At 45.7% G+C, this 24,881-nt stretch overlaps 1 protein-coding gene across 1 annotated transcript; it reads right to left on the bottom strand.

Annotated features, from left to right (window-relative positions):
- Window positions 1–790: 790 nt before the first annotated feature.
- On the bottom strand, window positions 791–20,603 carry LOC137893752 (AP-3 complex subunit beta-2). Its single transcript, XM_068739185.1, has 29 exons — window positions 20,308–20,603; window positions 16,065–16,140; window positions 15,708–15,782; window positions 15,385–15,480; window positions 14,902–15,062; window positions 14,582–14,648; window positions 14,104–14,286; window positions 13,443–13,643; window positions 12,299–12,396; window positions 10,586–10,640; window positions 10,399–10,470; window positions 10,071–10,133; window positions 9,825–9,957; window positions 9,328–9,437; window positions 9,047–9,223; window positions 8,771–8,957; window positions 8,449–8,579; window positions 5,842–5,880; window positions 4,836–4,950; window positions 4,368–4,533; window positions 4,114–4,285; window positions 3,940–4,027; window positions 3,726–3,835; window positions 3,343–3,571; window positions 3,132–3,216; window positions 2,875–2,972; window positions 2,316–2,336; window positions 1,142–1,280; window positions 791–977 (listed from the first exon to the last, which is right to left on the bottom strand). Exons 1-29 carry the CDS (start codon window positions 20,601–20,603, stop codon window positions 791–793), a joined length of 3,630 nt encoding a protein of 1,209 aa, XP_068595286.1.
- Between the last annotated feature and the right edge of the window lie 4,278 nt (window positions 20,604–24,881).

Raw genomic sequence — 24,881 nt, 5'->3', positions numbered from 1 at the left:
CAGATCCTCGATAAACAACATTTTTTTTAAGTGCTTGTTATTACGTAGGAATTTCAGGTTCTATAATCTATTTCTGCTAAAACAACACATCTCACAGCCTAATGTGAGAAAACACGTCTATTTGAAGATTGGTTTCGGATCAATGCAGGAAAAACACACAAAGTTACCTCAAATGTTTGTCAGCATCAACACACAAACACGCCTTACTATTACATGTTACATTCATACACCTTCAGTATGTCTTTATGGTGAAAATAAGACATTTATGTCTATAATCTATTACCTATGTTGTTATATCTTAAGAGTCTGACGGCAAAACAGCTCATTAAAAAATAAGACCAGCGTTTCACTCGGCTGGTTTTCAGCTTTATGTCACTGAAGCGTTTTGGTTTAGGCGTCTTTTGCATTTTGGACGTCTTTTGATCGAATCGAATCTGACATTTGGACTGTAAACACTCTTGTTGGAAGGTCTTTCTGCCTCAGTGGAGCTGAAGCCTTTTTAAGTTACACAAATCTCTATTTTCAGTTTAAGCCCTCGTCGATCAGATTCCCGAAGGACTTCAAAAGTTAATTGTTCTTGGACAATGACATAAAAAAAAAAATTCTAAAAGGGAGAGACAGATTTTTTCCAACATCACTATGTCTGATTGTCAAACATCTACTGCAGCCTTCGGCGTTATGGGAGTAGCTTAACGGTCGACGGCCGGAAGTGAACTTCAGGAAACGTCCTCGCAGCTCGAGGCGGAGGAGACGCTACAGGTGAGACGACGCGAGAGGAGGACAGGACTCGTCACTGCGTCAAAGCCAGGAGGATGTCCTTCACCAGCATGGTGCCGATCACCATCTTTTCACAGTTGATCGTAAGCTGGGCGGCTCCTTCGTCTTTGGTCGCCACGGTGACCAGGACCAAACTGCTGCTGGTCACCGTCCTGCCTGCAAACCTGTGGACAGGATGACCAGGAGGAGGGACAGGAGGACTGAGGTCAAAGCAGCAAAGGTTGGAAATAGAGACGAAGCCAAAGAAGTGGAAGGAGGGAGGATTCAATCAGCACGTTTACGGGTCAAAGAAAACCGATCCCGCGTGAGGATCTCTCCAGCGGTGCATGCGTGGTGCTGGATCGCCGGCGGCGACCTCGCTCACCTGCACTCTTTGTCCGAACCGCAGGGGACTCTGCTGAGGTTGGCGGCGGCGGTCACCCGCTGGACGATGACGTGCTCGTTCCGGCACGTCGGGTCAAGGGTCAGCTTCTCCGTGATCTCGTTCATGCCCATCAGCTGACCTGCAGACAGGCGAGCGGATCAGCCGTCAGGAGTAGAAGGGTTCTGCTTGTTGTTTTATATATACAGACGGAAATAACACAAACGCAATACATCAAATCTCTACTCGATTTTCACTGAACATAATCGAGTCACTCGACCTCGCTTCTGATCTCCAAGCCCAGTTTAACGTCGGACGGCTTTAAGGAATGTCGCATCAAAATAGCTTCTCTGTCCGTCTGAACCGGCCTCAGGCCCTCCTGCCAGGCACTGGTTTTGGAGATTCGCAGGTCAAGAGGATGCTGAATTAAATGTGGAATGGTGCTTCCATGGTAGAGATGCCGGTAAAACGTGATTCCATCGAGGCTGAAGATCCTTCACATCAGCGCTCCTCAAAGCTTCAAGGGAACTGAGATCATAGCTGACCTTTCACTTCCAGCCACCATGCCTCTGCATCATTAAAAACTAATTCAGCAAGTGGCTTTTTATTCAGGCGTTCTTTATGCGTATTGATTACGCCGACGCCACATGAATTCAACATTACTGTAAAATTCTACATACAGAGCAGCCACCAACAATAAACTACTTAACAAATCAATCGCTGGCAAATCATTTGTTAAAACGTAAAAAAAACCATTGAGCTCTTTGATCTGCAAGTCCCAAACAGTCAGTGCTCGGCAGGTTTCTCACCTAAAACGAACCGTCCAGACAGAAAGTGTGACGATGCAGCGGGGCAGATTGCATCGGAGCTTATCAGCAGCTGGAGAACAGAGATGGGAGCGGCGGTGCGCATGATCGAAAGCCGCTCCGAGCCTGATGTTGCTGCTTCTTATTTAAATGACGCTAGGAAGTGGGTCGGGATCAGTGGAGGAACATTTCCAGGCATTCCCGGCGTGGCAGTGTTAGCAGCCGCTGCAAGATGCAGGTTAGTACAGGATAGTCTGCAGCTACTGGCGATGAGGACGGGGAGTCAGGCGAAGGGTAGTGGGGGGGGGGGGGCTATAAGGGAGGTGGGCACACAGATGGATGGGAAGAACAATCTAACAAAAGCAACTTACCTATATTCTGTAATAGTGCATCTACAGTGCGAAGAGGGACACGACACATGTTTAAAGAGTCGCTATGTTTGCCAGAGCTCACAGTTAGTCAGGATCTCTAGAGCTCTGATGATGCCGACATACCAGAAATATGTAGACGAGTTAAACACCCTGAGAGATCAACCGGCGGCGGCGCTGAGGGCTAACAGACTCCCCCCCTTCATAGCAAGGCAACGTTTTTAATGAGCGACAGTCAAAAAGTGATGCAGAAGTGACATTTCAGCTTCACTCAGCAGCAACTATTTGAGCCAACCGCAATTATCATTGAAAATAATTCCAGTTTGCTCGAATAATCCCAATCCAGCGACGATGTAATAATTGTGACCTGGCCGAATTATGCCAAACTCTGTTCTTAAACACGACCTTTTAAAGCAGAGGCAGGTAAAATTTAGAGACGGCAATACGCTCTTCACTTAATTCACTTATAATTCAGAATCTCCAAATATCAATAAAGAGATCCTAAATAACAACAAACAGTGTCTCATTTCCATAGAGGGGTTCTCTATTTATTGGAACTCACCCTGCTCCTTCTTGAACTCGTTCTCCGTCAGGAAGACGGGCCTCATCAACTCCCCGACCGGCGGCTGGATAGAGACGAAGAACTTCCTGGTGTGAGTGCTGAAACCGGATAGAAGAAAACCGATTCACGAGCTGCACAGATGGAGTATGGTCTTGTTTCCGCGGTGACCAGAGAACAAATCCAGGCACAATAAAGGTTTCATTGAAAAAGTTGCGGTCGGTTCTGCGTGCGTTTTCCACTCGAGAATCCGTTCTCACCACAGCTGGAAGTTTGCTGCTTGCGTGGAGTCGCAGAAATCGATGCCCATCACCGCCGCGGCTGCTTCGCCTGCAGGCAGCAGCTCTGTCGACACAAGAACACAAAGTCCTCGTCAGCAAGAGGTGGGATGGATCTCGCCGCTCGGAGCGGCGGCCGCAAGATCAGCAGCAACAGGCTGAGAGGACGAATGTTTGGAATCCCATCGCTCACCGATCTCGGGAAACTCTTTGACCCTCATCCCAGACTGGAGCTTGGCGTCCTCCATGTGCAGGTTTTTGGCATCGGAGGTGGCGCTGTTGGTGAACTGCATCTGCACCGCCACCATGTTGGCGTCGGGGCTGAAAGGCTGTCGGCTGAAGCAGTACCCCACCGACAGACCCTCCCCCGTGATCCGGTGCAGCAGCTCGTAGGTCTTCAGGGCGCTGGAGGGGGCGATGGTCTGGAAGCAGCGGACCGGGGCGACGCCTTGTTAGTTAGAACTCCCCCCATGTTTGAACATCATTTAGCCTTCAGACTGTGCGTCTGATCTCGTTTACCAAAACGCCAACAGATTTCTCTTCTGCTGACGGGGGTGAGAGACACGAAGCACTCACCGCCGGAGAGAGAACGGCGTCGGACAAAGACAGTCCCTCCAGGTCCGTCGCCAGGCTGCTGGACAGGAAGTTGTTGACGGGCGAGACTTGAGGAGAAGGAGCGGGCTCGACTGCAAAAACAGAAGCGTTTGATGCAACGGCCTGATCCAAAAAGATTGATTTACTGATGTGAGCCATTATTTCTGACCCCCCCCACAAGGATGACGTCACTTACAATCGTCGAGGTCGAGCAGAGACATTTCCTTCTTCTCCTTCTTGCTCTCCTTCTTGACAGGCTTTGAAGGAGGTTTGGATTCGGCTGCCTGGAAGACATGAATAGGTGGAGCGATTTAGGGAGAGTGGAAAACAGGAAGAGTCAATAATATTCTAGTGAATGACTAATAAATACCTTTTTTTTCTTTCTGACCTCTCCCTCTGACTCAGACTCCTCTGACTCCGATTGGCTGTTTTCAGATTCGCTCTCCTCCTCCTCCTCTTCATCAGATTCTGACTCCGAATCGCTTTTGCGTGGTTTGCTCTTCGTTCTGTGCTTCCGGTCCTCTTCCTCGCTGCTCTGCTCGCTAGGAAACGAAAGCAAAGTTAGAGAAGGAGCCAGAATGATCACATTACAGGATTCTCTTCGTCAACAGAAGCATGTTCTACCTTTCACTTTCTTGCACCGGCTTCTTTAACTCCTTCTTCTTTTTTCTCTTGTCCGTTTCATCTTCGTCTTCTTCCTGCGAATCGGAGTTGTCCTCGCTCGCTTCGCTTTCTGATCCCGACCCACTCTCCTCGCTGCCGCTTTCCGACACGCTGGGAGAGTCCGACTCTGAATGAGGAAGGTTGAGCAAGGTATGAAACGTTTCATAAAAATGCGTCCCGTCTAAAGTCACCAACTGAGATTGAGATCTGAGATTATTATTTGCTTCTTAACATGGAGAAGATCTGTTTTGAATTCTCTTAGAATTAAGTGACTAAAATGAAATAAAAATTCTAAAATGAAATGACTTCACACATCTCTATAAATAGGATTTGGGCCAGAATTTACAATCCGTCAGAAGGAATTTTAAAAGCAGGCTTCATCCTGGTTGTGTCTCAGAGTTTCCGCCTGAGACGGACACCAAAGGTTACCACTGTCAGCTGACTCCGTTGGTCCAGACTCGCCCTCCGAGTCGGAGTAGAAGGGCTTCTCCACCTTCTTCTCCTTCCTCTTTTCGCGGCTGCTGCATTTGGTCCATTCGGGCACCTGTCAGAAGACAGAGGTCAGAGCTGCTTCCCTGACAGACGACTCAGACAGAAGCAGAGATGTGGGGGGCAGATTACAGCAGCCCGGTCATGAACGCCTCTGCCTGGGTGCGGCCCTGCCAAAAGGAAGGCAGCCGCCAGATCCGCTTTTCGATCTGACTTCAAATTCAGGACGAGACTGTCATTATCAGACGCCACCGCCAGGTGCTGCCTTCATGACCGGGAGGAGAAATGGGGGCAGTTTCCATTAAGAGAAGTGATGTTTTCGAGGAGAGCTGGCCGTCCTCCCACACTGCAAGAACGTTTTGAATGGAGGACCAAAACTGCAACAATTAAAAATAAATATAAATGGCAAAAAAACACACCAGAAAAAAATAATATATACACATGAATAAATAAAAGACTGTTAATATAAATACAAAAATAGAAAACAAGATTCACAAATTAAAAATATATGTGGAAATAAATATGAAAATAAATATAATTAAATATCAATAAATAAATAAAAGTTCTCTGCTCTTATATTAATTGTTTTCATGGCGCATATGAGAAATGCAGCAAGAAATGTTATTCAAATGAGGGGGCCGGTCTTAAGTGTGTCCTGGGCTGAACTGTTCTCCTAAATTCTTTGCTGAATTTTTGGAAGGAGATCTCCAATCCAACTTGCAGGCTACATCTCGAAGTGTCGGAGGAGGAGGCCGCATCCTGCTAAAACGATCACTTGTTTAACGGCAGAGACCGAGGAGGAGGGAGCTGTGTGTAGGGCAACGGCCGAGCTAAGCGCAGGAGAGCAACTGCATTAAGCTGGGGGGGTGGGGGGGTTAAAAAGCACTTGGGTTTTGGCGCTGTGTGAGGCTCAAGTAGGTGGGCTCTTTGCCACTAACTGACTCACACTCGTTAACGTTGCGACTCTTTCAAGCAGTGCAAAAACCTGGCAGATGTAGAAAACAAACCAAAAAAAAAGGATTGGGATGGAGGTGAGATAAAGAAGAGAAAAGATGTTTAGAAAAAGGACAAGAAAGCAAGACCAACAGACACGGGACTTTTCCTAGACGCGCGTGAGAACAGTTCTGATTTCACAGAGACAAAAACAGAAATCAGAGTTTTACACGAAAATCTAGTAATATAATGGAGTTTCCCTCCATTATATTACTAGATTTTCGTTGGAAACACTCCAATATAACCTAAACATATATATATATATATATATCTATAGAGGCACGTCAGCATCAACGTTCAAACACGTGCATCGTGCATTTTGTGTTTAGTCCTCACAATGCAGGACGTTGAAATGAAGCGGTGAACACAAGAGGGAAATCACACACAACCAGAGAGCGAGCGGCGGGCCGAGATCTCGGTTCTGTCAGCCATTCAGTCACCTGAGATTAGCAGAGGAACTCCTGAACCAGAGACCCCCCCCCCCCTCCCCCCGCCGCACACACACATGGGACATTATCTGACTCCTTGTCTTTGTTGGATTAAATGTGAGTATAATCTCACATTATCTGCCCGGCCCATGCCTCACTCCGACACAAGATTATTGCTAATCTGCTCGGAGTCTTCCGGAATCCGGATCCGAATGATCGGGCTCCTCGTGCAAAGATCCGTGTCCCATCCTTTCATCATCTTTCTATTTTTATACCGCCCTGAAATGATGATTTAACGCTTGTATCTTAACTACAAGCGAGACAAACTCAACAAGGTTTTAGCATAATGGAGTAATTCTAAAATACGAAGGGAAGGTTGAGCATCAGCAGCTGAGCCGAGACCTTCGGCTGTGGAGTTCGACTCTATTGGAATCCGCTTTAGCGTCAACCATCACGCCGTGTCACTAATCCTACAATGTCTGCCAGAAGATTAAATGTTTCCACATAAAGATGGACGGCGCCTCATCTATCCTGCTAATCTGCCGTGACTAAAGGATTCATTGGCGAGGAGTCAAATCTCATTGATCTCATCTCGCCAGCTGGAACGTCGTCACTTCCTACATTGTGACAAGAGGAGGAATTAGAGAGCAGTCAAGAAAACCAACGCCACAGCAATCCCAAACCGAAGAGGAGGAAGAGGAGGAGAGGGCACCTCTCGCCAGTCTCCTAACAGGCCGATCCGCCCCTCGCCGGTGGTTATGACCTCCTCCGTCTGTGGAGACGCACACAGTGAGTATAAGGAGAGCCAGTCAGAGAGGAAGGGCTGGACCGCCCAGCCTTTTATTCTCCATTATCTGCACTAATAACTGCAGGAAAGGTTGAGACAAACTAACTAGATACTGTCTTTTCCTAAATGAAAACGTATTGCCTTGGTTGTCAACGCTGCATTATGCATGCTTTGTATCACAATGGGGGGGGTCAGCGAAGAAACTGTCTGGTCGGATTTAAAAGGGTTAGGGCTGCATTAGACGTCGAGGATGACTCACCAGACCTCAGAATAACGTCACAAACTAACGTCAGGTGATTTCTGCCAGGCCACAATAAGAGGAGAAGAATCGGGCTGTGACATCACAGGTCTAGGAGCAGTTAGGTTGGAGCTGCATGGAATGCGGCAACAAAACAGATAATCTCCTGAACCGTCGTATTGACGACCAAAATGAAAGTCAGTCCGCCTGCGGCCTCGTCTTGAAACCTGCGTCATTGATCTGAGTCCGTGAGCAAAAGACAAACAACTCTCTAAGAACAACAGCCAGTAAATACGATGACAGAATCAAGCCTCGAGGTCACTGGAATCCAGAGGGTTATAGTTTCCACTCTGATAAAGTGACACTCCAGTTTTGATTGCTTGGATCACATTGTTGGTTATGAACCGATGGCACATGGAGGGAATGGGATGGAGAAGAAGAGGAGGGAGATTCTGTTCACTGGGGAGATCGGCCGAGGTTTGTTCTGCTTCGGTTCAGCGGAGCACAACCTGCTAATATCTTTAATATAAAGTCAATAATTAGGCCAAAACAGACTGAATGCAGATGCATATTATGAAATAGGGTCTGCGTCAGTATTTGGGTGCTGCAGCGGAGATTATTGCTGCAGCACCCTTCTGTACCGCATGTGCTATTGGCTCAGACACTTGTTGGAAATCACCTGGATGGGGCGAGCGAGCTGCTGCTAAACACGCGCGAGTGCAGCAGAGAGGGAGACGACTTCATTTCTGCGGATTGTTTTCGGACTGAATCTGAATTTAGGTTTTTTTTCTCCAACATATAATCCCCTTTTCTCCCTCATGACTCGTTCTCCTGCACGGAGGAGAGCAGGTCGGCAGCATCCGTTTGGAAACAGATGGAGGCCAAGAAGGACGGATGCTGCAGATGAGCTAATTAATGCTAATGAGCCGTCAGCAGATGAAAGATGGCTAGTGAATGAGGAATCAGCGTTATATCAGATGACATCAAGCCTCTCTGAGGCACCGCTCTGGGGCAGGAGCAACTCTCGCTCCCCTCCAGCTGACGGGGCCCCCCGGAGACCCAGAGGGCCCCTACGTCTCTGTATGTTACTGTTCCCACTGCACGCACAGGCTCCTTCACCTCCACGTTGCGCACGGAGGGGTCAGGGGCGGCTTCGGGCCAGTCGGGCAACTCCTGGTAGCCGCCAGCCTTGGCGTTCAGTAAGTGGGACAACGAGCCCAACTGGAAGTGGTCTCGATCTGGGGGGGGGGGGGGGGGGGGGAGGGGGGGGGACAAAAACAAAAAGATCCCAGAATTCATTGATAATTCCCTTCATATGGTGGCGCCTGTGGCTTTGGGTGCAGCAGACAGGAAGTCGAATGCTACCACAGAGACAGCGAGACTTACAGGAAGCGTATGTCCAATGAGAACCTTTAAACGGCTACCGCACCTTTAAATGGAGACTCCAGGACCGGGGCAGGTTTGAGGGCGAGGAACAGCTTCTTAGCATACTTGCTGAGCGCTCCGCTCTTCTCAGTGGGCACGATGAGCTGGCGAATGAAGCGCGCCCGATCGCGGATGTCATAATTCTGGTCATACTTTGCCAGATTGAGGACGTACTGCGTCAAGAGTTTGGTCTGTGAGACGACGGAAAGCAGATTTAAAGTCTGAAAAAGACGAATGTCCTGTCGTTTGTGCTGATGATAGAAGATCCTCCCGTCCACACCTGCTTGGAGTTGGTGAGATAAAGTTTGGCAGCCAGATTGATGATTTGTAACTTGACAATGTCCTCCTCGTTGGTGAACGACTTGGCCATCTTCCTCAGCACATCCGGGGCGATCTTCGGCACGTGCTCGCAGTATTCGCCAATCAGCCACAGGATACTGGCCCGAGCCATCGGCACCTGAGAACAGCGGCCGATAGAGGAAACGGTTGAGTTTCAGCTCGAAGCGTTCCGTTTCCTCTGCTGCAACCAGACATCGGCGGCGGCTTGAGGACGACCCTCACCTGGATGTTGTCCGTGAGCTTCGCCATGTGCTTGATGATGTCGCTGTGCTTCTCTGGTTGCATCTGCAGCAGCTTCTTGATGACCACCACAGACTCAGCTACGACCAGCTCTGTGAAGCATGTATGTGTGAGTTTTGAGGGCCACAAGAGCAACAGACGTCGTATAAATCCACTTCCTGACACATTTTACAAGTAAATATATGATTCTATATCGAAGGACAAAAAGTGATTTCATTTTTCAGCTCATGACGATGCGATGACTCGGCAGGATCTGGATTTGAAACATAACTCGCTTCAGTGCTCAAGTTGTGGATGGAAGAAAGAGAGGATGAGAGGATGAGACCCTGTCTCATCAAGGTGTTGGTGTAAACCTGCAGATTTATAAAATGTACATCCTCGTATTGTAAATTTCAACTTATGCGCTGGAAAAATTGCGTCTGATCAGGGCCTCAAAGGGAAATGGAAGAGCATCCAGAGTCCCACACAGACAGACTTACCGTCTCGGTTGGACAGCAGCTGCACCAGGCCGTTCAGACACGTGTCCCTCACCTCCCCAATGTTGGTGGCGCAGCGGCCGATGGCTTGGATCGTAGCGGCCACAAAGTCTTTATCCATGCTTTTAATGTACGTCTGTTGAGAGAGACAGAGAGAGAGAGAAAAGAATGCTTCCCTGCTCAAATACGGATCTGCACAATTCTATTTGTGCAACTCTGACTGAAGCATGCTGTTTTGTTGCGCGGTACCTGGAACTCCCTGAGGATGGTGGAGATGTTGGTCTCATTTGCTAGATTGGTGAGAACTTCCAGCTGTTAAACAAAAAAGGAAAAAATATTCTGAACAATATGATATATAAACAAACAAAAATAGGAATAAAGCAGTTTTTTTTACTGTTGATGTCTTAAAAAAAGCTTCACACGGATTCAAGGAAATTCGTTTTCTACAGCAGGATAACGGCATGACTGTAATTTATTGTTCTGAATGGTGAAAATAAATGATACCAAAACAACAGTAAAATATACTAACATAGTTCTCTCGCTTTAAACAGCACAATAAAATAAAACAATAGATAACCTTAAGGACTTTAATCTGGGTTGGGTCTGTGGAGCGGATGTAGAAACTCTTCAGGTAGGGTTCAAACATTCCCTGAGAAAAAACAAAAATGATTTAAAACAGGAGTACAAACTAGAACATGCAGCTTTTATCAGCCTTTTAAAAGCTCTGCACACAAACAAGCAGAACGCCAGCAGGCGTGGCTCACCCTCCTCTTGATCGTCATCGTCGCCACGTTCTGAAGAACAACGAACTGAACCTCGCTGGAGCAAAGGAGGACAGAAGATTGACAGATAGAAAGACATCATGTAGCCACTGCATAGTAAAAGTCAGTAACATTACAGGAAGTGAAGGACTGAGATGGGTGGAACTTTTCAAATCTTATTATTATTATTAATTTGAGCTTTTATTATTTGTAATTCATGTATTGTACTTCAACGGCATTTTACTTTTTCCCCATAAACTTATTTCTGAATGTTAATAATTCACACACACACTCCCATGCTGTTGTCCTGCCTTGTTTTTTTTCATTCTTTAAATATAGTGTGAATCCTCTATGCTGTTTTTTTTTTTTTTTGAGTGGATCAATGTTGCTGATGGAATTTCCCTCTGGGATTAATAAAATAAATCTGATTCTCACACACAACACCTGCTGACACTTAACGAAGTCACTAAAGCAAACCACTGATCTCCACACAAAGAGATTCCTGAAATTGCTTTATAGCGTTTGTTTCTGCACGGACAGGCACAAAACCCAAAGCCGTGAAAGCGCTCGTAGCTTTCTGTCGTGACTTTATTTCATTTTAAAGACTCCTCTATCGATCCAGCGCGTGTTGCTGCAGATTGTTTCCCCCCCACCTTCATGGTTGTACCATTTATTTTCACCTGACCCCGACTGGCCTGCTGCAAACCTCTTGCATGTTCTCCCTTTCTGCTGTTCAGGTGTTTTCTGAGGATTCCAGAAGGACTTGTTTATTTTTTTTTTGCATTCTCACTGCCAACAGGAACAATGGCGTGAAGTAAGCTTCCCGATGGTTGCTATAGCAACACCACTTCTTTGCAACATACCACAATCGGAAAGGCAGTTGTCCGTGTAATAATTAATTTCCACGGCTAACTTTAAAATGAAGGCAGGAAGCAGAACGTCCTCTGAAGGATGAGAAGAAGACTCCGTTGAAACGACAATCATGTTGTCTTCTTTGCTCGTAACAATTCTTTGTTGTTGATGGTTTTTAATTTTGGTTTGCTGTGCAAAGAAAAAAAAAAGGCATCCCATTTTAAAAATATAAACAAAAACCTTTAAGGATTTTAAGTCTATTAATTATTCAAAATATTAAATTTATCTCCCCCAAACTCCCAAAAACATTTGATGCTGCTTGTCTGGATTTTAGACTGCCTTTAATTCATTATGCTTTCCAGTGTGTCAAACTGGGGAAGCCTATAGATGAAGTAGACTGGGGGATCATTAGAAACTATCAGAGCAAGCCGTAGAAAACTAATGGTGAGGACTTATTACCCATAATGCTGTTTGGTCGCCATAAGAGCACTCGGTAACTCAGACTCTGACATGCTGGAGGAGGCCAGTTACGTGTCATCATCGCTCTTTGTGGTTTATGATTTCATGTTTTTCTCAGTCTCACCGAACTCCCCGTTTAATCTCGCCTTCTGCTTCGGGGCCGTAGAGATTTATTTCACCGTCTTTACTCGGCTGCTTTCGGCTCTTGCAGTTTCCCATTTTCCCGAGCTTCATTATTGTTATCGATTTCTCTCCTCGCATTTGGCTGTCTTTTTTTTTTTCTTTCAACACTGTTTTTTTGTTCCCTTCTTGAGTGAGACGCAGAAATGCAGTTCCCATGCAATTTTCCTAACACTCAGATGGCAGTTGGATGACTTATGGAATATCTGGTCTGATAAAAACAACCTGTGGCTCCTCAGGAGACGGACCAGGGCCTTGGCGATGACCCCGACCTCAGCTTTAGGGGCAAGATGGAAATATAGCTGAGCCACGGCCATCACCACCTGGAGATGAGATGCAAGGTGGAAAATCACCAGAGGGGCAGTTAAACATATTCTACTGTCCCTCTGAGCGTAGCGTGAAATACGTTGTTCTCCATTTCAAAGCACCAGTTCATCCATGATCCATCACTCCCTCTCATGTGTGACATTTTGGAATTATTCACTGAACAAATCCCAGTTTAAAGTGTGTATGTTGCAATTTAATTCCATAATAAATGCTATTCGACTGATCAGAAGAACAGACTGGGAGTGACGCTGCTGCAATACGTTCAGGGTCGGGGTGTTTCTGCTGCAAACAGCTGCCTGCAGCTTCCAAATGTGAAACTTTGAGTGCAAAAAAAAAAGAAAAAGGTGAAATAATACCCTCTTAAAACCTCTGCTTGGGGTTATTGCAATTATAACTTCATTTATATAGCACCTACAACAAAGCTCTTTACAATAAACTCAAAGTTAATTATTCTCCATTTGTTCACTAATAAAACATTCAAACGAGTTTAAATTGTGAATCAAATCAACCAATATGAGGCCCGCAACAATTTAGCGCTAAACGTATCAGGACAAAGAGCAACCATTCATTAACGAGAAGGCCACTCTAAGTTCACACCTCTGCCAAGTCATAACGACTGCTTTTAAGAAAATTAAATTCCAACGAGACCGCACTGGCTGGCCAATGTTCTGGCGACGGGAAAGACTCTTTCATCAACAGTTTCTCCAAAGCTGAACGATGCTTAGTCGACAAATTGTGCTTTCTGATCTGTATCCGCCTACGAAGAAGTTAAGCGTTAATCTTTAACCACCTCGGCGGGGGGTCAAAATCTACAAAAAAAAGGCCTTCCGAGGTGACCACAGATGAACGAGTGCAGAGTGATAATCCAGTAATTATTCCCGTCTCAGGGTGAGAGGTCAGCTTTGAACAGCCTGCTGCTCGCCGTCGTGGAATAACGGAGAGGAAATTCTGATCTCTACCATGGCAACAGACTCAAGAGGTGCTAATGAGCTACGCAGTCACACTGATGTTGGGCGTGTGCGTCTATCAAACGTGGTCGCACCGCCGCGTTGCGGCTCTGCAGGAGGGGCTTGGTGTTCCTCAGCAGCAGCCGGTGGTCCGGATCCATCACGTACGGCTTCCTCTTGACAATGGAAGGAGCCTCCGCCTTCTTTTCTTTCTCCTCCTCCTCATCCTCGTCCTCGTCTTCGTCCGAGCCGTAGAAGGTCTTGTCCCCACTGTTTCCCTCCTCCAGCAGGGACTCCTGCAGAGACGGCAAGGGTTTAACAGCATTGTAGAGGAAAATCAGGCAAGGAAACGTCTCTAATGTCATGCATGAGGAGCGTGATCACCAGACAAGATGGCTGCAGCAAAAAGGTTCACCACAGGGAAATCATCACAACAACACTCTCGGTGGAGAGAAGAAGTAGACAGCTGGGTCTGAAGACTCGATAACAAAACAATCAGCAAGCGGGCGACATACAAAGAGAACACGAAAGACGCAACAGTTCCTCCTCGCATCCGCATATAAAATACAATACAGCGTTACAAAATAGTACCGGTATGTTCTTACAACCCTAATATCGGCTATGTTGATTAAAACCCTAAAGATAATGTGTTATATAGTAAATATGAATCATTTCCTAGTAATAAAATAAAAACATTCAGTAGCCAATGGGTGCGAGGCTCTGCCGTTAAAGGCCCGCTTCCTGCTTCGTACTCACGTTGATGTTTGGATTGAGGAACTGCGTCCTGGCGTAACGGGTCAACATGTTGATGATGACCACCTGGCCCCACTCCTCCACGTCGATCAGGAGGTTGCACAACTTCCTGTAGTTCTTGTGGATCAGGTCGATGCGCTCCGGACACACCTCCTCGAAAGCCATGACGACGCTGCCCGCCACCAACTGCAGCACATTTACAATCGCACAACAGATGGTTGTGATCGGAGGACGTTCTCTAACACCATATGTCAGCAGATTATGGGATATCTTTGAGGGCTACTGTCCACGGTTTCTAAATTGACTTCTTGGGTTGGACAGTAAACCTGCAAAGGGTGACTGGATTCTGCAGCCTGTTTAAACTTAAACAAGTGATAACCCCCCCCCCTAAACAAATCAGACGCTGTGCCGATTCATCAAAGATGTGTTTGCATTTGTTTAAGAACGTGCGTGCAACTGAAGAAGCGATGTGAAAGCCTACCGTGGTTTTGTCAGCGAGGAGTTTTTCTATGACTTCAATCAGCTGGTCCTTCTGTTCCGGATCCAAACTGAGAGAGAGAAAATATACATCACAAAGCGGGAAACAAGAGAGGTGGTGCAGATTTAGACATCTCCATCTCATGGTTCTCAAACTGGGGAACGGATTGCAAAGTGAGTAAAAATTATTGAAAAAAACAAACAAACCCCAACTCATTTATAATCCATGCATCTTTTAGTGCTTTCAGTAGCCAGTGAAATCCTTTCAGCATCATTTCATGACTTTACAGCCCGAACATGGGATCATGGAGTCATTGAACTCGCCTGTAGAGTTTAGGGATCGCGTGAGCAGCCGTCTTCCTGACGTACGGCGACATGTCGGAAGCAGCTTCTTTGATGGCCAGCATCATGATGGGGACGATGATGGTAACTCGGATGCTGGAGAGGACTCGCAGCGCGCTCGCTCTGATCAGCTGGTTGGGATCCTGAGACAATGAAAACGATTCTCTGACATGCTGCTGTTTAGAAGGAGCAACGCTTCCCGCGACCCTCTTGGCATGCTAACATTTGCTGTTTAGCACTGAACATCCAGCAGTGTAATTCAATATATGAAAAGTCAGGAGAAACCATCGTATGAGAGCCACAAATGTTTCCACACGACCTGCCCGAGAGGTATTTCAGTGCAGATTAAAGCGTGCAAAAGTGTCAAGTTGCTATGGATATAGCCGCTGCAGTAAATCCTTCATTACAGCGGACCGATTTCACATTGTGACAGATGTTTTTTTTCTCTCTCGTTATCAGCCGCACCTTCAGCCCTCGCTGAAATGTTGAAATGGAGAGCAGCGCGAGATCCTGCTGCTCTTCAGCGTAACGCACCAAGTAAACATAGACCAGCTTCTTCACCTGCAGGGAGGAAGAAGAAACACATTTATGTACTTTATATTCACTCAGAGGAATCTGAAGTTCGATGTTGTTTGGGTCAGATAATGCCAAACCCCCACTGGGCTTTTATAAAGAAAATTACAAGGAAGTACTGCAACATAGAAATAATGCAAACCACTTGAAACTACACGAGATGAGGAAACAGCAAATAATCCATAATGCAACACGACGCTGGGCTTCATACGAACCTCAATGTTTTTACAGGCCACATTTTTCACCACAGCAGGAAAGAGATCTGATGCATTTTTACCTCGAGCAATCATCTGCAGAGAAAATGCACACGTGCAAATCAGAACACTCAGGAGGTGATTGGGTTTTCAAGAAAGAAAGAAAGTCTGAAAATGTGCTTTTCTTTCCGTTCACTCTCAATGGCGAGATGGGTGCGGCGTTTCAGGAGGAAGAGGCCTGAATGTTTGGCAGCTGGCTGCACGGTTGCCGGGATGAATTCAAAATGCGTGAAACGTACGACACACTCTGTCCCTCGTTGACAAGGGGCGACCTGCTAACCCCCCCCCCCCCCCAGAGTAAACAGGATTTAAACTCACGGCCACGATTCTCTTCATCGCCTCCAGCTTCAGCGAGTCTTTGTTGCTGTCCAGCATCTCCTTCAAGTCGTCATGTCTAACGGAGGAAAGCAATGAAAATTACACGACAGCTCGGAAACACTGCCGATGCCTCAAACAAGACGCGCAGCGCTCCCAACTCATCCAAGTCGGGGAGCGTGACCCAGAAACGATTCTCTTTGAAGTCATGAAATACGGAGACAATTGAAACTGCAGCTCAGAAAACTGGCTGAATTAGAAGGTGAGATAAATCCCTAAAACATGTTAACAACTCAGAAAAATGACACAAACATGAATTGCAATATTTTGAAGATGTGACCAAGAACAAGTACAAATCAATCAATGATTCTATTCCAATAATAGACGCTTTTATTATTCGGTTGCTATTCAAACATTGTGAGAATAAAACTGCATCACTGAAAAGTTCAATCAGTAGATTAAATCCATTTCCTGTGCGTTAGCTCGGTTGGTTGTAGGGCTGCTGTTCAGCAAATGATCCGTGTCATGTCGTCCAGCTGTTTACCAAGCGCTGCTGATGTCAGACTTCACACCCGGTGCTGATGCTGCTTGAGCTGGAATCACACAGCGGGACCGTTCGGTGTAAATGATCAAAGGAAGCACAATCACCCACCCGCCCTGACAAACCGGTTCAAACCGCTTGTCCATACGTGTGACGCAGGATAGTTATTTCATTAAAAGCATGAATAAATGAAAACTAAGAAACAGAATGCATCTGCTTGAGGATGAAGCAACATTTTCCATGAATCTCTGTGTTCAGAAACAGCATTTGAACAGATATTTAAAGAGTTTAAAGTCGTAATATCTGCCTGCTATGGTGATAAAAACACTGCAAGCCTCTGTGCTGTCTGAGCCTACAGTCATGAACGGCAACAGGAAAAACTAGAAAAGCACCCAGAGAGCACAGTCCTCCGCCAGCTCATTCCCCTCCTAACTGGATGTACACCATTCACATGTTGATCTGGATTATCACCAAAAGGTTCTAAATTGTTCTCGGTATCTTTATAAAAAGAATCAGAGTTGATGTATTTTTAACTGATTTTTGATTCCGTAAATGGTGTTTTCAATGTTAAAATGTAATATGTTTTCCTAATGTCATTCTAGATCCAATCCGGATGAAATTCAGTGGTGAGATGGAGGCCCCACCCCCCACCCTACACGACTGTGTCAAATAAACATCGGTCAATAATCAACCGAGATATTGAGGAACACATTTTGAAGCTCCATAGACTGCAATGCTACAGAAAATTCCAAAGTGATCCAGAATCCAGGATCTCTTCTTGATCATCACGAAGATTTTATCAACTGTTCCTGATAACATTCCCAACATTTCCTGAAAATGTCATCCAGATCTGTTGATAACTTTTTTTAAGTTATCTTGCTAACAGTCAAACAGACAAACTGACCCCCAAAAAAAAAAGAAATCACACTTGTCATTTGGAGGTGTGGAAATTATGGGGTGGAGTTTGTTTGTTGGTGGGTGGAGTAATTTAATTGATGCGGAACTGCACATTTCCACTTTGGGGGTTTCCATGGCAACCGAGGAAGCAATAAACGGAAGTAAATTGATTTGCAGCCTTCCTGCACTGCCTTTGTTGCCTCTGACAGCTTCTCCTGGTGCCCAGAGTTCTGATCCTGACTCACACCACTGTGGAACCAAAGTGACACAAGATTCAAGATTCAAGATTCACACCACTGTGGAACCAAAGTGACACAAGATTCAAGATTCAAGATTCAAACCACTGTGGAACCAAAGTGACACAAGATTCAAGATTCAAGATTCAAACCACTGTGGAACCAAAGTGGCACAGTGGATACAATTATTATCCTTTGATTACTCTCATTAACAAACAGGTTTGTCTGTTCAACCTCTGAAATAAACGGATATTTAGGAATCTCTTTAAGATTCCAGCATCGAGCGGTCCGTGAAGAAGGAGTCGTAGGCACCGATTACTGGGAGGAGACTCCGACGTAGACCCACAACTCCACTGTTATTGCATATATGTCTCATCTGGTCTGGGAATGCCTTGGGAATGCCTTGGGAAGCCTGAGTGAGGAGAGTGACGTTTGGCATACCCCGCTGAGCCCGCTGCAGCTGTGAAACGGCCTTTGTTGTTGTTGTTGTGGAGGAAAACGGTGAATAATATATCCCAAACTGTTAATTGGGAATTATCTGGCATCTTCAATTTTCCAACTGTGACTAGAAGTTTATCATCATCCCTCAGCGAGTGTGAGAGGCTGCTGATGTATTATTTAATCTATTTTGGTTGTGACAGCGCTGAATGGAGGCCTGCAGTCTGTCAGGAGACAAAGTTGATTTGTCACGACTGAGCATTTCTGCACGTTGACGAATGATTCTGCTTTCATCTCCATCATGCAACAAAGTGTTGATCATTTCAGGGCATGCATAACAGAGTTCCGAAGCTGTCTCGCCCATCCAAATCTGAATCCATAAAATCGTATGTTTAACGCTGACGTTTTGATGGGCTCTTTTTCAAAAACGAGGCGTGCAAATATGTAGTGGTGTTCAAAGCAAACAGAAATTATCTCTGGGAAATGCAACGATAATTTGCCCAGAGAGCTGAAAGCCCAGACATGAGGAGTGATCCTAATGTTGTTCTGCAGCAGAAACCATCTGTTGGCTCATTTCCTGTGAAATGGTGACAATTGGCCGCCTCCGGCTCCTGAAGCGAAAATGTTCTTTTGACTAGTTGCTGTATTACAGCCTGAATCTTTCCCGATCCACTCCCGATCTCTCCGGGTAACACCCACAGCTGATTGGATCGCAATCTGTTATCAGCACATCTCCCCAAATCAATATTCGCAGGGCACAGCGATTGATAAATCTTCATTTTACCGCACTTTAATGTTTTACCTGATAAAACAGGTAAAACTTGCATCCATTCAATTTTCTCAACCTTTTTTTATTTATTCATTCTCTCAAACATAACAGCATGTGATTGGGAAAAAAGCCAAAACCCCAGCTCTCATTTCTTACAACACAAAAGCAGTTTCAATTTGCATTTTCAGCAAACTCTAAATGCCACGTCGGTAAATTATCTTAAATAAAATATTGAGCAGCAACGGGAAAAGCGACACCTCCGACTGGGCTCTTGCATCTCTGCTCATGCCCAAAGGGCCTGCAGTAATTCTAAACCAACAATGGTTTCTCTAATTTCTCTGGGGGTTTTTCCCCCCCCGTCGTGCCAAATGACAGCTGAATTATTCAGCCTTCTGTGGTACACCGGCGCGCACCGGCAGTCAGGTTACCAGGAGATCTGCAGGACTCTGGCTGGAAAGTCTCCACGGAAGTTTCAAACGGCATAACTTCAGATGCAATGTCCTTCTAATCATCGAGAACCGAGGGGTTGCAGGAGCGCAGTAGATGTGAACATGCATTTGCATGAATCCGAGACGCAGCTTGAATTTCAATGCCGCCGAAGAGACTTTCATACAAGCTGACCCCGTTAGCAGAGACTTTGAGTGTCTTGTTGTCTCTTGGTAAAATATATCTGGTTCAACAAGCCAGAATTCTGCTTCTGTGAGGCTCAACAAGCCAGAATTCTGCTTCTGTGAGGCTCTCATCCTATAAAATATCACTGCTTATCCATATCTGTCTGTATTATTTTCTGAAGCGTGCCACTTGAACTAAGGCTAGGCTAACACCAAAAGTGTTGAAAGTGACCTCATTTTCTTCCTCTTAAATCTGATATTTCCTCTTGAATACTAAAAATACACCCGATACATAGATGAGCATTCAAACGGATCTGTACCATAGTCACACAACATCAGAACATGTGATGAATATCATAGCGGCGCAACAGTGTGCTAAAAGTCTGTCGTCTATCGTCATCGAAGATAGCGCCTTATCTAATAAATTTGCAAGCATATTTGTCATATTTGTGACCCTCCATGTTTAACTCTGTTGAATATTGATTTAAAGAGACATGACGCCTATTTTACAGGCTCTGCAGTAGAATGTCTTCACTACATCTCAGATGCTCTTGTTTAAGCATCAGAAGAATTTCTGGTTCTTAAAATTCTTCTTTTTTGCTCTTCAAAAGTTTCTAAAGTTTGGTTCTAAAGTTTGGCCTGAACAATAGTTCAGGGCTCCTCTGTAAGTTTATTATTTATTCTGCTCTGCAACGAAAGCAGCATTAATAAATATAAATGACGACCGGACCTGGATCCTCAAAATGTATCCTACCGCAAAGGTTGAGTTTGGAAAATTCCTCCGCCTCCACCACCTTCCTCCAGTGGTCCTCGTTCCTCGTGGTCCCCACCACCTCCTCCTCCTCCTCCTCCTCCTCCTCCTCCTGTACCTCCAGATCGAAGGTGGCGTAGCTCATCGGGCTGCAGGGCATTGTACCAAGTCTGCTGGCCGCCGTCGGGGGTCAACACGGGGCTCTTATCTTCCTCCTGTCCCTGGACCTGACTCTGCACCGTCTTCACCATGTTCACGGCGTTCACAGGCAGCTGCAGCAGCCTTTGCATGGCCGTCATGCTCGAAACACCAAGAACTCAAGAGGAACCTGTAGAATCCCGGGGAGGCCGTGGTCTTCCAAAGCCCCACCTCTGTGTTCATCGGACGGATGAGAGATTCGCCCCTCTGGTAGTTTCACACGGCGGCAAGCAGCTCCTCTCAGACTCCGTTTTTAACAGCCCGTTTCGCTTGAGCTCGAGTACTCCCGAGATTCACTGCTAGAATGATGTAACGAAGCTCTGCGGACTCGCTCCGGCACCTGCAGAAAGACTCCGTGACACGTCGGGGGGTTGATGAGTGCTGCCGCAGCTCGAGCGGCGCCCCAGCGCATCGTAGGGCTTCTCTTTGTCGCTGCTGAGTCTGTACACATCAGACATCTGCTGCTCAGTAAATGGACGCTCGGCAGGAAGGGGCGTGAAGCCTCTCCTCTCACGACTCCTCCCGCTGCTCGTGTGGTTACTGCCGCTGCGCCAGCCCTCCTCTCCAGAGCTCCGAGCCTCTCTCCCGATGACACGGCGTCTCCTCGTCCTTCGCCGCGCCATCGCCTCCCCGCGTTCGCTATCTGTGCGCCACCTCTCCATCACAGCTTTCCTTCATCGTGTGAGCGCCGGCGAGCCGACGAAGCTGCTCTGAAACCTGACAGATGCTTTTAAATATAACTCGCTCCCCGCGGTCATTACGTTTGAAACGTCTCCCTGTCTTGTTCATTTTGAATATCCTGTGAGGTGCCGTTTCTTCCTCTTCTGACATGACTCAGCTTTCTTGGCAGCGTCGCGATGAGGACATTTCTCTCCCACTCTTTTCGCTTTGGCTCGAAATAAAGTAAAATGCCTTGAATTCCTGCGAGTTCTTCCTGTCCTCCGAAACTGTTGAAATTTGTTCAAGAATAGTAATATATATATATATATGTACATATATATTTTTCAGCCTGTGATATCACCAAGAATTACAACCGGGGGCTGCGGCATTTTAAATGGAATGTGACAATCCGGTTTGAGAGAGTTTTCTAACGCAGTAAAGAAAAAACGATGCTGCTTTATCTGTGAGACAGAGACGATTGTTTTTCCTGCTGTTGCTTGAATTTGATTTTTTTTCTTTTTGAGTTGGACTCTTTGTAAAGAAATGTGGTTGAACTGATATCCATTTAATGAGAAAACGTCACAGCCATGATTTAAAACATACACAGACCCAGTTCTTCTGAATAAAAATGATTGATTCCACTAATGAGAATATTTTTTAATATATTTTCTTCTCTTCTTTTCTTTAAAACATTAATGTGTGATTTTGAATGCACTGCCGTGGCATCAGTCATTCCTTAAAGGATGGAGGCTTACAGTGAGAAGATATATCAAAGGGAATATATTCATATCTTCATGAATTCATAAATTCTAGCCTGTATGCTGAAGCTGGATAATTTATATTCATGCGGTAGTTTTAATGGCGTTTAAAATCCTGATGCATGTAAGATGTTTAAATTAGATAGTTTGCGGTAGAGGAGAAGTTTAGATGGGCAGAGTGCCGCCATAGTTTAGTCAGTATGTTATATGTAACCCTAATCCTACAGTCACTTGATTTAGCTTCACACATACAATGAAAACAATGAAAACCACTGGCCCGACTTCATCGTTCAGGATTTTTACACCCTGATTTCTGTCTGGATTAGGAGAAAAAACAAGCAAGATACAATGTCTGTGGCTATAAAACCCTAAATGGCTTCTGTTGTCATCCATAAAAAACCCCACGGATCAGTCGGCAACACATTTATCACACATGATGCTCTGACATCTGTCTTTACAGCTGGAAGATCAAATTAAATACGTTGGAGAAACTCTGGATATCTTGTGATATAATATATAAACACCCAGAAAAAAACAAATAAAGGGGAACGGAGCCTGCCTTTGGTTCAGAGCTGAAGCTACAAGTCTGCTGTGTTTCCAAGGAGACGACAGCCGAGGTCAAGTCAAGCGCTCACGCTGACGTGTTTACAGAGCAACTGGTTGAATTAGCTTCACTGGATGAGGAGGCATCAGCGTCTGCAAACACAGATCTACGAATGAATGACGGTATGGCCAATGCTTGCCAAAGAGCCTTAAAGAGAAGTAATCTCCTCCTCATCCAAAGGTCACAGCTCAGGTGCAAAAAGGCACCTGTGAGCAATGAGCTCCCTCTGCTGGTGAGGCATGGAGACAACTTTATGTGTCTGCTTATCAAAAAAGGATGCACAGTTTCATGGCCAGGTTCTAGAGAACCGGTGAGAGCGATGGACAGCAACACAATGCAATTAAGGTGAGAAACAAACAAGTCAAATAGAAACAGGAATGTTCAACACTGGGGGGTCAAACTGCTTTCAGGGTTCACCGAAACCCTCAATAACGATGCCGATCGATCGGCTGTTTGAAGAGTCCTCAGTCCTCAGTTCAACAGTGCAGATGTCTGGTTGGAATTTGTTTCTTTAAACTGCTGCAGAACACAGGAATCAATACGATCAATAACTACGTCCTTTCTTTTACTAAAATCTGTCAAGTAATTTTTGTTTAATCCTGTAGAAATTAAATTAACCAATAAATAGTAAACACGGTTTAAGACACAAACTCCTCAGTGGAGAAAACAATTAATCTTTAGACCATATATAATCAATAATGGTGATATAGTTAGTTGACGTCCTCACCATTGTTATTACTGATTGAGTAATCAGAATACTTCCTCTACTTTTACTTAGCCTGAGTAATCAGAATACTTCCTCTACTTACTTAGCCTGAGTAATCAGAATACTTCCTCTACTTACTTAGCCTGAGTAATCAAAATACTTCCTCTACTTTTACTTAGCCTGAGTAATCAGAATACTTCCTCTACTTTTACTTAGCCTGAGTAATCAGAATACTTCCTCTACTTACTTAGCCTGAGTAATCAGAATACTTCCTCTACTTTTACCCCAGTAATCAGAGTACTTCCTCTACTTTTAGCCCAGTAATCAGAGTACTTCCTCTACGTTTAGCCCAGTAATCAGAATACTTCCTCTACTTTTAGCCCAGTAATCAGAATACTTCCTCTACTTTTAGCCTGAGTAATCAGAATACTTCCTCTACTTTTACTTAGCCTGAGTAATCAGAATACTTCCTCTACTTACTTAGCCTGAGTAATCAGAATACTTCCTCTACTTTTAGCCCAGTAATCAGAATACTTCCTCTACTTTTAGCCTGAGTAATCAGAGTACTTCCTCTACTTATAGCCCAGTAATCAGAGTACGTCCTCTACTTTTAGCACAGTAATCAGAGTACTTCCTCTACTTTTAGCCCAGTAATCAGAGTACTTCCTCTACTTATAGCCCAGTAATCAGAGTACTTCCTCTACTTATAGCCCAGTAATCAGAGTACTTCCTCTACTTTTAGCCCAGTAATCAGAATACTTCCTCTGCTTTTAGCCCAGTAATCAGAGTACTTCCTCTACTTCTAGCCCAGTAATCAGAGTACTTCCTCTACTTCTAGCCCAGTAATCAGAGTACTTCCTCTACTTTTAGCCCAGTAATCAGAGTACTTCCTCTACTTCTAGCCCAGTAATCAGAATACTTCCTCTGCTTTTAGCCCAGTAATCAGAATACTTCCTCTGCCCCTGTGTAGCTGCATCAGCGTTAGCCTAGCCGACGGAGCTGTCCAGGATGGGTGGTGCTGAAATGCTTTGAACCGAGGCCCGGTTCCGTTGCTCACAGGCCCGTCACGCCTCATCACACAAACATGCTAGTACAAACACCTCGAACATTTTATCCACGAATCAATGCGCATATATTAACGTGTAGCACCGGCGGTGAGCGTTCGTCTCTGCCGCTTGAGCGACCGAATCACGGCCGGACGGAAAGCAGGCATCGCTTCAATCACGGGCCCGACAGCGAAGTTCGGCGAGGCGGGCGAGGCGGGCGGCTGCGTACCTTTTATAGTCGGAGGAGAAGATCCCTCCGCTCGCAGGGTCGTGGCCGTATTCGGGCTCCCCGACGCTGGACGAGCCTCCCTTCTCGTCGCTGAAAGCAGAGCTGGCGGACATTGCTGGCTGATTTCTGCGCGCCTCCCGCTCACACAGCACCGACGGGGATTTAGTCCAGAGGGCAGCAGGGGAGGATGCTCCGTAAACACGGGGACGATGGCGTCAGCACCACGTGACTTCGATTACGAGCCGTAGCCCGGAAGTGTTTGGCACAGGTTCCCGAGTTGTGAGTCCTTCAGTGAGATTTTATCATATTTATTATTCACGGGCAGAGGGAATGAGCTTTCCTTGCAACGTTTTCATGAGGCTTTGCTTATAAAGAG

Source organism: Brachionichthys hirsutus, chromosome 5 (assembly GCF_040956055.1).
Source record: "Brachionichthys hirsutus isolate HB-005 chromosome 5, CSIRO-AGI_Bhir_v1, whole genome shotgun sequence".
Taxonomy (NCBI): domain Eukaryota; kingdom Metazoa; phylum Chordata; class Actinopteri; order Lophiiformes; family Brachionichthyidae; genus Brachionichthys; species Brachionichthys hirsutus.
The sequence above is the reverse complement of the archived record's forward strand: the minus strand, read 5'-3'. Positions and strand labels throughout refer to the sequence as shown.

Bases quoted from the DNA above. Each gene is read 5' to 3' on its own strand.
- LOC137893752 (XM_068739185.1), bottom strand. From the start codon at position 20,603: ATGACGGCCATGCAAAGGCTGCTGCAGCTGCCTGTGAACGCCGTGAAC. The intron at 15,783-16,064 runs GTGAGTTTAAAT...TTTTCTCTGCAG, and splicing joins CGATGAAGAGAATCGTGGCC to ATGATTGCTCGAGGTAAAAA. The intron at 9,958-10,070 runs GTACCGCGCAAC...CTCTCTCAACAG, and splicing joins CCATCCTCAGGGAGTTCCAG to ACGTACATTAAAAGCATGGA.